The following is a 12,488-nucleotide window of genomic DNA, read 5'->3' as shown; positions in this document are numbered from 1 at the left end:
GGGGGGGTCCCTTGTTACAAGCTTGTCAAATCCTCGGGGAGCAGGTCAAGTTTGTGCGCCCGCAGCTATTTGCAAAGCTACACACACTAGACTGCTTCATGCAATAGTTCACAAACACACTTCAGAGGCTAAGGTTTGTATTTCATTCCAGTTTTTTTTTTCGCCTTGGGAGACATAGCCTAATGTGAGCCTTACCGTACAGGTTGATGTATCTGACACAGCTCTCCACCACAAGTGGAATTGGTTGGCCTGAATCCTGAAATAGGAGGAAAATAGATTGTACTCGATTTTTAATACAGTCATATTTGAAGAAAAAAAAAAAGCAGTTGGTTGCTCCATCCAACCCATCTGAAGCAGCAGCAGGTTGGGAATTCCAATTAGGAAATTAGGTTTGATATTCTCATTGGCCACAACATTAGAAATTCCTACAATGTTGCAGTACTGAAATTACTTCCTATGCACTACAGTATGTATTGATCTGTTATCTGTACATGTGCACATATATCGATTGTCTGTCTGTAGTGGTGGAAAGTAACAAAGTCCAAATAGTTGCTGTACTTATTTTTTTCAGATTTCTGTACTTGATGAAACAATGCAAAGAAGGTATAAAGAAAATTAAACCATGGCTGAGCCCTGAGGGACATTAACTAGGAAGGATGAACAACAAACCAAAATATTCCCCATTCATGGCCAATTGTCTGATGTTAGAATTATATGTACCAAATACGTTGTCTTGGTACAGCCTAAAAAAACACAACCTTCTGGCATTTAAAAATCTCAGTCCAATCGAAAAAAATCCTCCAACATATCCAAGTCAGGTACATTTTTTGTGGTTATCGTTAGTTAAAATGAGCATTTTTTTGTTATAGTACAGGATTACGTTACATTCAGTTAGTCATGCTCAGTTTTAACTGACACTGTCGGAGCAGTGCTGCTTCACTTTATTTTTGAAAATGCAATTACCGGTACATTTTAATCTTTTCAGTGGAAATTCAACTTACAATCTGCTGTAGCTATTCTTTTTTTATGTCGCACACCACATAAAGAATCAGATCAAGGGCACCTTGGCAGGAGTTAGAAAGCACTGTAGCATCCATCCAACAACTATAGTGGGCTAGAGACAGAGCCCTGCTATGGATCGAAAACATCCAGAGTAACAGATGCAAATATGCCAGAGCAGTGTATTTGATTTTTTTTTTCCCATATTGTGTTTGCCAATTGAACCGTGACCCTACAGTTCCAAAACCACAGATGATTTTTAGTGCACTGTATTATAATCACTAATGAGCTGATTACCTCTTTTAGCGCCATGCAAGTTTTTTTCTATCCAACATTTGATTACTTTTAATACTAATACAAACGATACATTTGCACTAACATAACAGTAAACACCATCTGGCATTACTGTTTATACTGAGTGACACTCCATTTCAGTTAGGCAGTTAAGTTATCTTGCATTTTAAGAGATGCACCATCCTGCCTTATAGCCCATCCTGCCCATTTATCACTCCTCTTTCTTTCTACTGGCTCTCTGCTAAGTATTACACCGGGGGCACTGGAGTTCAGATTGCTTCCATGTGTGTGGACTACTCTCGTCTTCACATCAACTGAGAATCTAGAAAACAATGTTTTTCCGTTCTGGCTGTTTTGTTTGCACACATATACAAAATCACAGAGATTCACACACGCACGCACATACACACGTACACAGCCACTATGGCTTTGAATGCTTGGTGACTCACTGATGGTTGAGATGAAGTCCAGGAAACGCTCCTTTGGGAAGAGGGAGTTCTCCAGGCCTCGGAAGTAAAGCTTTAACACTCCTGCCACTGAGTTGATATCATGTTCATTGTGGTCGTCTATTAAGGGATCTTCTCCTGATGAATAATCACAACTCAGCATTCAGTGGTGACATTCGATGGGATACAGAACCACTTAGCTTTCAAGCGAATCAAAGGCGACAGGATAACAAGAAGTGACTCACCTCTTTCAAAAGAATTTTTAATATCGTTCACTTCCACCTGTGATCCAGGCACTCGGAAGATGCCTTGCTGCTGCAGGCCTGAAAGGAATATATTGCAGATAAACAGACAACATGAAGCGGGCAATGTAATCTAGTCATAAAGGAAGATGTTTTGTTCTGGGTTTGTTTTTTTCTCCAGGAGGGGGCCCCACTGTGAGGCGCCAACATGTGCTTCCAGTTAGAGGGTTACTAATCAGTTTTCTGGGGTTTCATTAGGTCCAGATTCTCGGTATAGGCCTGCAGGCTGTAGCAATGAGCTGGAGACAGATGTGAATGTAGAAGGACGGGGTGGAGCTATAAGAAGGCAGAGGACGAAGCGGGTGAGGAAGGTTGCTTGACAACAGAGCTCACACGGTGGGGCGTGGGTGGGGGGGCTATCACAACAGTGTGTGTGTGTGTGTGTGGGGGGGGGGGGTCCCTTGTTACAAGCTTGTCAAATCCTCGGGGAGCAGGTCAAGTTTGTGCGCCTGCAGCTATTTGCAAAGCTACACACACTAGACTGCTTCATGCAATAGTTCACAAACACACTTCAGAGGCTAAGGTTTGTATTTCATTCCAGTTTTTTTTTTCGCCTTGGGAGACATAGCCTAATGTGAGCCTTACCGTACAGGTTGATGTATCTGACACAGCTCTCTACCACAAGTGGAATTGGTTGGCCTGAATCCTGAAATAGGAGGAAAATAGATTGTACTCGATTTTTAATACAGTCATATTTGGGGGGGAAAAAAAAACAGTTGGTTGCTCCATCCAACCCATCTGAAGCAGCAGCAGGTTGGGAATTCCAATTAGGAAATTAGGTTTGATATTCTCATTGGCCACAACATTAGAAATTCCTACAATGTTGCAGTACTGAAATTACTTCCTATGCACTACAGTATGTATTGATCTGTTATCTGTACATGTGCACATATATCGATTGTCTGTCTGTAGTGGTGGAAAGTAACAAAGTCCAAATAGTTGCTGTACTTATGTTTTTCAGATTTCTGTACTTGATGAAACAATGCAAAGAAGGTATAGAGAAAATTAAACCATGGCTGAGCCCTGAGGCTTAAAGCGGAATATACACAGGCAGCAGTGGAGACAAAGTTGGAGGGACAACAAAGCAAAATATTCTCCATCCATGGCCAATTGTCTGATGTTAGAATTATATGTACCAAATACGTTGTCTTGGTACAGCCGAAAAAAACACAACTTTCTGGCATTTAAAAATCTCAGCTCAATTGAAAAAAATCCTCCAACATATCCAAGTCAGGTCCATTTTTTGCGGTTATCGTTAGTTAAAATGAGCATTTTTTTGTTCGTCAGTTGATAACGTTGGTGAAGCTATGTTTTTAGTTTTCAAAACCGTTATTGTATGTAACTGACAGCAACATCTCATTTGATTTTTACTTTTGTCCAACATCTGTCTGCATTATGAAGGACATTTCCAACAAACACATAATTAACACATCTTTGACAAATATGAACATTATCTTTGCATTGTTTGGCTAAAACTTTGCAGCCCAATGGAGGTGCATCTAATGAGGTGGCCAGCGAGTGCAAATTCTCAGAGAGGTACCTGGATGCGAGCACGGGCATTCCTTCTCCCTCTAGGAAAAAGCAGCATAGCACAGTAGGGTATAGCAGAGAAAGGAGGGGGCAAAGAAGTAAATAGTTAGACAAGCAACATGAGGAACGAACTCCTCGCGAGATTAAAAGAGGCGAAGCACAAGGAGTGAAACAACAGGGGGAAACCACACGTGCAGTGAGGGACAAAGCAAGATGTCTCCCTTTCACCCAAATAAGTGGCTGGATTTGTGAGTCAGAGACAGTAAATTATGTGTGAATAAAGAGACAACCGACTGCCGTTCCGCCTGCATCGGCAGCGCCCCAGACGGGAGGAAGAGGATTGGAGGTTAAGCAAAGGTTACGTTATGATGAAGGGCCGCGGCAAGGATGGGGAACAAAAGGCCAAAATGAGGAAGAGCAGGAAGATGAGAGGCTGGAGCCACCTCCCCCGTTTAGGAACCACAGGGACTGCTCAGGCATACGCTACAAACCACATGGGGGTACCTTGACGAAGGTCTCCAAATTGCCGTTAAACAGCTTATGGTTATAGACGGAGCGCGGTCTAGGCTTCCGCATTTTCTGAGGTTTAGGGGGAAGGGTGGGGGGCCTAGGAAACGAAGGACAAAAGGAATATCACCGCCATAATATTTAGAAAGCTCAAAATAATCCGGAATATTTCAATTCTGGGATGAAAAATACAGCTCCAATGGTGTTCACGTTTGAGAAGAAAACAAAAACCATTTACTTCAATTCTCATTCAATTTCAACTGTGTTTGTACAGTTTAAATGAGGCAAGAATCGACTATTCAACAGAATTGGTGATTTTGCAAAAACAGACATTACTGATCAAACCAAAAACCCTTAATAAATTCCACTAAAACTCGAACCCGAAAAAAGGCATTCCTTATTCCATAAATAAAAACGTGACCTAAATGTAGGCTTCGCTGTGTGTGTGTGGGGGAGAGAGAGAGAGAGAGGGCGTCATTTATTTTGACAGAACCTTGTTCAAAATATTCTGAATAAGATATCATATAAAATCCATATTAGGTACAACTGCACAATATAACCTCAAAAATTATACAAGGCGACTAAATTAATAATGTTAAATTATATATAATAGTTCGCTCATCAGCGCTTCGCACTCAGGTGGGTTGAAGAACTTTATTTTGAAGGTTTCCTGAGCCTCAGCTGTTTTTTTAAGACCAGTCACATCAGGAAGTGATGACAGCTCTGACGAAGGCTGGATTGACAGCCGAAAGTGTCAGCAAGGTCAAAGAGTTTCTCTCTCTGTATCAAAAGAAAACAACATCATTTGCCTGAAGAAACTAAATCTAAAACCGATTCTAAATAGGAGACAAGATGAACGTTATGGAGATGTTTCAGATGATGCATTCATCATGCAGCGCTTTTTTCCTAATATTCCGGTAGAAAATTGAACCATATTGAATCACACGAGGAGAAAAATATTAAAAACACCTCACAGGATGATGCGGTGTAGTTGTACACTACAGCAAATCACAATAATAAATGTACTGTTAAGCAGAACTTTTTGATTCGGCTTTGATTGTGCAAGTGTACCTAATAATGTGCCACTTGACTATAGAAAACCTTATAAGGATCTACAAAAAAAAAAAAAAAAGTCAAAATGCAATTTGGTTTTTTTTCATTCTGGCAGCAGCACTGAATACTCTAAATCTCTGGGATGGATGAAATAAACAGATGTTTTGAAAACTAATCTGAACTTACCTTGTGGTTCCACATTCAGCTCTTTCCCCTGAGGAAAAGACACACAGAAAGGGAAATGTTTTATATTAGTGCTGGAAGTGAATAGATTAAACAGACCAGCCTGGGAAGGACAAATGAAGCACCAAAAGCGCCAACGGTTGGACAATGCTATTGAGCAATAGACGATAACGCCTCAGGGGACCTGGAGGATATGGGAAAAGAGGAGAGGGAGTCGGGGGTGGGTGGGGGTCCACCAGCGGTGACACTGAACAATGACTGTGCTGCTTCACTGAGCCTTTTGTTGTCGCGCGAAGATCAGACAAAACCTTATATTTGATGCCGCGTGTGTCTCTCTTCCAAAAACACATCACTTACAAGATAATAATAACACTCTGCTTTAACAAACCTATAAATGTTGTATTCCGGCCCTTATTAAAACACCACGCACAAAAAAGAAAAAAAAATAAAAGACACAAAAGACCACAATTGATTTGCACCTACAACCTGATGGGCTCTCTTGAGCCGAGCGTGTGTCAGATGGAAGGGAGTCCACGCACAACAAAAGCAACAATGGCACCAAAGCACTTCAACATTGTCTCTTTATGAGCCACAATGGATAATCACAGCAAGAGCTAAGACACTTCTCTATGCATCATTGTGACATATGGGGCCAAACAGAGAGTTTCCCAGACATCATTACACTGACTGATTATTATCGCGTTTGTCCCTGGTTGACCAACCGCAGATTGAGACACTTCAAACCTCGGATGAGTCCTTAAAATGATGCATACGCCCTCACTTCACCTACACAATCTGATGGAATATTATATTTTTGATTATCGTCCGGTTTTAATTTTAACAAGATCTACAGCTTGTCATCATACGCGTATACAGTACACATGCAGTTAGGTGTAAATGTAAACATAAAAAAAAAACTTTTTTGAACTAAAAGTGTGTAAAACTTGGTATAAAAATCATAATGGAGGGACAGTATTTCTGAATGGGCCTGTAAATGCGCAAGGGAAATAGTTTATGTTAAAAGGGTCAGAACGTATCATATTTATTCTTATTTCTGCTTCTGTTCATTCAATTTTGCATTTTCATGTCTGCTTTTTCTTTTGCGTAATAAATTCAATTTGACAAATAGACAACATACTGTAATGGTAGTCCCTTAGCAAAGCTTTATCAAAAAGAGACCATACTATTGTGTTGATATCAAAACTCAGTACAACACAGTGCAAATAAACGCAAATAAAATAGCTGATGTGAACATTTAATTTTTTTTTTTTTTTTACCTTTCTCATCAGCTTCTCGTCATGGGTGACATGAATCTTCACTGATTCATTTCTGGTTTTTAAGCATGTGCTAATGACGTAGCTGTCTTTTTTTTTTTGTCTCTAGATACTTAATAATAATACTGATTTACTGTTCATCGCTGGTTGCTCTGTGCTCTAAAACAGTTCTAGCCAAACCTCTGTGCAAAGTGCACTCTACACCTCAGCACGTCTTTTGGTCTTTTGTGACACACATTAGCTTCGTGATTAGCATTAGCTCCTCCAACTTCTCATATTCTCTTTGGTTGCTCAGTGTGTTGCATGTTTGCCTTTTTGTGATAGCTCAACTTGCCAGCACAGAGGCAATGATTAGTTTCTTAGAGGAGAAGTTTGACATTTGCAGCTTGAAGCTGCTGCCCATGACATGGGCAGAGCAAGTTAGCTTAGCGCCTCGAATTTTTCAGGAAGCGAGGAAAGCAACAGATGAGGGTGGATGTCTGACAGCGTGATGTGGACGCAAAGCTTATTTAACCAGCTCGGATCTGCTTTATATTCTCTTTGTTTGATGTTTAGTTTGACAGTAAATTTCACCAGGGAGTGGCGTGAAAGAGCTCAAAGCCTCTTTTTTGAAGAATTGTTCACATTCTGCCAAATTACCGCTTGTTGTGAAGTGAATTGAGTTCACAGGCACCATATGGTGCTCCGATCTCAAATTTTTACTCGCAACTCAAAGCAACAATGCCTCACATCTCCAAAAAGTCAAATGTCCAGTCGCTTGTAACTCAATGCACCACTGTATGCATGCACAATGCACGTCATTTAGCACATCTCTGACGGCATGAATCACAACTGAATGCTATTATTTTGCAAAGGTAAATTTTGTATTGGACCTCATTGAAGTGACCAAAAAAAAAAAAGGCTCCACTGAGAGCGCAAACCGTACAATAAAAATAATGCGGAATTTTTAGGTACCAGCTAGTATCAGTCCATGACATGATGTTATTATTCGGCGCCCTGCGGCACACAGTTTCGTCTCGTGCCCCGTGACATGCATGCACACTGCCCCACAGATGCGATAGTTTGGACAAGAAGCGGCGAGCTAATGAGCACAGCACAGTCCTAATTGAGCACCTGAATAATTAAACACGGGCGGTACCTGGAGACGCCATATGCCGCGTTCATGTGCTCTCTGCTGTTCCGCCACAGAGGTAAACAAACGCAAATCTGCCCAAAGATGGATGAGAACTGCTGTATAATGTGAGGGTTGGTTGTTTGCAGTATAGCGCAAAATCCAGAAGGACAGAATATGTAAGGACAGAATAAGTAAATGTATCCCCAGCTGTCTCATGTGACGGTCTATTAGGAAAGATCTTGATGCAGGAGCAGCTGCAGAGATGAAGATGGACCTTCTGATTGATTAGGCGTAAAATGTTCACGGCTGAGGTGAGCAGGGCACCCATGGGAGTAGGAGGGACAAAAAGAACCAATCTCTTTCTCTCTCTTTAAAAACTCTTTGTGGGCTTAACCAGCAAGAAAAAGGGACTTACAGCAATCACGAAAGTTCAATTTAGCTCAAAACGGTACCTATTTCAGTACTAAAACAATCAATCTACAATATACTGCTTTTGGGCACTCATCCTTGGGGTAACAACCACTCTGGTATAGCACCTAAGGTTGCAGCTAGCTACAATATAGTCCATTGACTGGTCAACTGTTTCCCTCCATATGGCAAAAATGGAATCAAAACCCAAACCAAAATAAACGTAAATAGAATGGAAGAGTACGCCACAACAGTTTTTATCAAATAAAGTGACTTCACTATGGCTAAACACATCAGTTCCGTGTTCTTTCCTGCTGCTTTCATTCTCTTTTTCAAATCGAATTCCCTGCAGTGCATTATTAGATAAGACCTGCATCTGCTCTAACCCTGAAGGCAGCGATTACGGGGCTAGTGAGGGTCACGTTTACAAGAGGGCGATGCAAGGTGAGGATTCTTACCTTCGCCAAGGGTCTGCTTGAGTAAGTCATGCTTGGCCTGCAGCTTAATGATGAGGTTGCTGCCATTCAGGTACTCCTTGAATTTCTAAAGAGAAACATTAAGATTACAACGAGTGAGCGGTGCCTCTAATCCAGCCCACGGAAATTATTCGATAAGGAACCAGGATAATTTAGATTCTCTTTGGTGTCTAACTGAAATCTGATGTTAATACAGGAATTAGACGAACTCACTGAGAGGTAGAACATTTCAGTCTCCTGTTGGTTGGCTCTCCTCTTTGCTACATTCATCTTGCTCATGTAGGACTCGGAGGCAAGGGACTTGATGGATTCAGTGGAGCGGCTATGTTGGAATGCGTCGGACACGTCAAAATCCTCCACCGTCAGCATGTCTTGCAGAGTTTGCATGGTAGCGTCCAAGGTCTTTCTCACCTGCACCGAAAAGGGAGCGTTGAACAGGAAAGCAGATGTCAATTCAAGCAACTTCTCTTTGTTTGATGTTTAGTTTGACAGTAAATTTCACCAGGGAGTGGCGTGAAAGAGCTCAAAGCCTCTTTTTTGAAGAATTGTTCACATTCTGCCAAATTACCGCTTGTTGTGAAGTGAATTGAGTTCACAGGCACCATATGGTGCTCCGATCTCAAATTTTTACTCGCAACTCAAAGCAACAATGCCTCACATCTCCAAAAAGTCAAATGTCCAGTCGCTTGTAACTCAATGCACCACTGTATGCATGCACAATGCACGTCATTTAGCACATCTCTGACGGCATGAATCACAACTGAATGCTATTATTTTGCAAAGGTAAATTTTGTATTGGACCTCATTGAAGTGACCAAAAAAAAAAAAAGGCTCCACTGAGAGCGCAAACCGTACAATAAAAATAATGCGGAATTTTTAGGTACCAGCTAGTATCAGTCCATGACATGATGTTATTATTCGGCGCCCTGCGGCACACAGTTTCGTCTCGTGCCCCGTGACATGCATGCACACTGCCCCACAGATGCGATAGTTTGGACAAGAAGCGGCGAGCTAATGAGCACAGCACAGTCCTAATTGAGCACCTGAATAATTAAACACGGGCGGTACCTGGAGACGCCATATGCCGCGTTCATGTGCTCTCTGCTGTTCCGCCACAGAGGTAAACAAACGCAAATCTGCCCAAAGATGGATGAGAACTGCTGTATAATGTGAGGGTTGGTTGTTTGCAGTATAGCGCAAAATCCAGAAGGACAGAATATGTAAGGACAGAATAAGTAAATGTATCCCCAGCTGTCTCATGTGACGGTCTATTAGGAAAGATCTTGATGCAGGAGCAGCTGCAGAGATGAAGATGGACCTTCTGATTGATTAGGCGTAAAATGTTCACGGCTGAGGTGAGCAGGGCACCCATGGGAGTAGGAGGGGCAAAAAGAACCAATCTCTTTTTCTCTCTTTAAAAACCCTTTGTGGGCTTAACCAGCAAGAAAAAGGGACTTTCAGCAGTCACGAAAGTTCAGTTTAGCTCAAAACGGTACCTGTTTTAGTGCTAAAACAATCAATCTACAATATACTGCTTTTGGGCACTCATCCTTGGGGTAACAACCACTCTGGTATAGCACCTAAGGTTGCAGCTAGCTACAATATAGTCCATTGACTGGTCAACTGTTTCCCTCCATATGGCAAAAATGGAATCAAAACCCAAACCAAAATAAACGTAAATAGAATGGAAGAGTACGCCACAACAGTTTTTATCAAATAAAGTGACTTCACTATGGCTAAACACATCAGTTCCGTGTTCTTTCCTGCTGCTTTCATTCTCTTTTTCAAATCGAATTCCCTGCAGTGCATTATTAGATAAGACCTGCATCTGCTCTAACCCTGAAGGCAGCGATTACGGGGCTAGTGAGGGTCACGTTTACAAGAGGGCGATGCAAGGTGAGGATTCTTACCTTCGCCAAGGGTCTGCTTGAGTAAGTCATGCTTGGCCTGCAGCTTAATGATGAGGTTGCTGCCATTCAGGTACTCCTTGAATTTCTAAAGAGAAACATTAAGATTACAACGAGTGAGCGGTGCCTCTAATCCAGCCCACGGAAATTATTCGATAAGGAACCAGGATAATTTAGATTCTCTTTGGTGTCTAATTGAAATCTGATGTTAATACAGGAATTAGACAAACTCACCGAGAGGTAGAACATTTCAGTCTCCTGTTGGTTGGCTCTCCTCTTTGCTACATTCATCTTGCTCATGTAGGACTCGGAGGCAAGGGACTTGATGGATTCAGTGGAGCGGCTATGTTGGAATGCGTCGGACACGTCAAAATCCTCCACCGTCAGCATGTCTTGCAGAGTTTGCATGGTAGCGTCCAAGGTCTTTCTCACCTGCACCGAAAAGGGAGCGTCGAACAGGAAAGCAGATGTCAATTCAAGCAACTCCCATTTAGCCTTTGAAGGAGGAGGAAAAAAAAAAAGCACTGACGGAATAATAAGTGACCTTATTTTCTAGGGTGAGATAAAATATCATTTGCATTGCAGGGAAATGAAAAGCAAGTCACGTCTGAATAAAGGAGGGAACGGCTAAAACGGATGAGTGCAAATGCATCCGTATTTTTGAACGGGGCATAGATTGATAAAGCTCATTTCGAGTAATGGCACGGCCCATCCATTATTACAGATAACGGAAGACACGGCGGGGGAGGAGAGGCAGCAGCAATTGGCACGGCAACACGGCTTATTATCACCTCCATTTGCACCTTTGTGTCTGCCGCTCTTTGATGAGAAAGCCCTCTCTTCATCAACATGACATACTTTCATACAGAAAACAACACTGGCACAGTGACAAGGCACTGAATAAATTCTCAGCCGCCACAATGGCGGGGGTTGGGGGGGAGATGGTGGGGGTCAGCGTAGAGTAATTGCAATGAGGACAGATGGTGATGTGGCCCTGCGCCGCGGCTCCAGGGAACAGCCGCCAGACCTTTCTCCATCAGTGGGGAGCTGGCGGACGCACACAAAGCCCCCGTAAATCCTCACCTCCTCATTCTCAATCTTCAGTGTAGCCAAGCGAGACTGTAGTTGGTGGTAGCGCATCAAGAGCTCCGTCTGGACGGGCTGCTGGGCGCTCACCTGGCACACCTAAGAAGAAGAAGAAGAAGAAGAAGAAGAAGAAGAAGCATTAGTAAGGCTAGTCACCAACCTACAGTATCCATTCTCATTCATTTACAACGTATCTTTACCGTATTTCTGATTAGGCGTAAAATGTTCACGGCTGAGGTGAGCAGGGCACCCATGGGAGTAGGAGGGACAAAAAGAACCAATCTCTTTCTCTCTCTTTAAAAACTCTTTGTGGGCTTAACCAGCAAGAAAAAGGGACTTACAGCAATCACGAAAGTTCAATTTAGCTCAAAACGGTACCTATTTCAGTACTAAAACAATCAATCTACAATATACTGCTTTTGGGCACTCATCCTTGGGGTAACAGCCACTCTGGTATAGCACCTAAGGTTGCAGCTAGCTACAATATAGTCCATTGACTGGTCAACTGTTTCCCTCCATATGGCAAAAATGGAATCAAAACCCAAACCAAAATAAACGTGAATAGAATGGAAGAGTACGCCACAACAGTTTTTATCAAATAAAGTGACTTCACTATGGCTAAACACATCAGTTCCGTGTTCTTTCCTGCTGCTTTCATTCTCTTTTTCAAATCGAATTCCCTGCAGTGCATTATTAGATAAGACCTGCATCTGCTCTAACCCTGAAGGCAGCGATTACGGGGCTAGTGAGGGTCACGTTTACAAGAGGGCGATGCAAGGTGAGGATTCTTACCTTCGCCAAGGGTCTGCTTGAGTAAGTCATGCTTGGCCTGCAGCTTAATGATGAGGTTGCTGCCATTCAGGTACTCCTTGAATTTCTAAAGAGAAACATTAAGATTACAACGAGTGA

The 12,488-nt window shown here is 42.2% G+C and overlaps 1 protein-coding gene across 1 annotated transcript in view; it reads right to left on the bottom strand.

Annotated features, from left to right (window-relative positions):
* Positions 1-12,488, bottom strand: part of srgap3 (SLIT-ROBO Rho GTPase activating protein 3) — a 50,906-nt gene that overhangs the window by 4,774 nt on the left and 33,644 nt on the right. The window contains exons 9-15 of the mRNA XM_019881324.1: positions 10,728-10,925; positions 10,497-10,581; positions 5,318-5,345; positions 4,076-4,178; positions 2,627-2,687; positions 1,985-2,062; positions 1,743-1,877 (exon numbers count right to left, since the gene is read on the bottom strand). Coding sequence (XP_019736883.1) covers positions 1,743-1,877; positions 1,985-2,062; positions 2,627-2,687; positions 4,076-4,178; positions 5,318-5,345; positions 10,497-10,581; positions 10,728-10,925 — 688 coding nt within the window. The remainder of the gene's footprint in view (positions 1-1,742; positions 1,878-1,984; positions 2,063-2,626; positions 2,688-4,075; positions 4,179-5,317; positions 5,346-10,496; positions 10,582-10,727; positions 10,926-12,488) is intronic.

Source organism: Hippocampus comes, unplaced genomic scaffold, assembly GCF_001891065.2.
Source record: "Hippocampus comes isolate QL1 unplaced genomic scaffold, H_comes_QL1_v1.1 scaffold68, whole genome shotgun sequence".
In the NCBI taxonomy this organism is placed as follows: Eukaryota; Metazoa; Chordata; class Actinopteri; order Syngnathiformes; family Syngnathidae; genus Hippocampus; species Hippocampus comes.
This window is presented reverse-complemented; position numbering and strand designations above follow the sequence as displayed.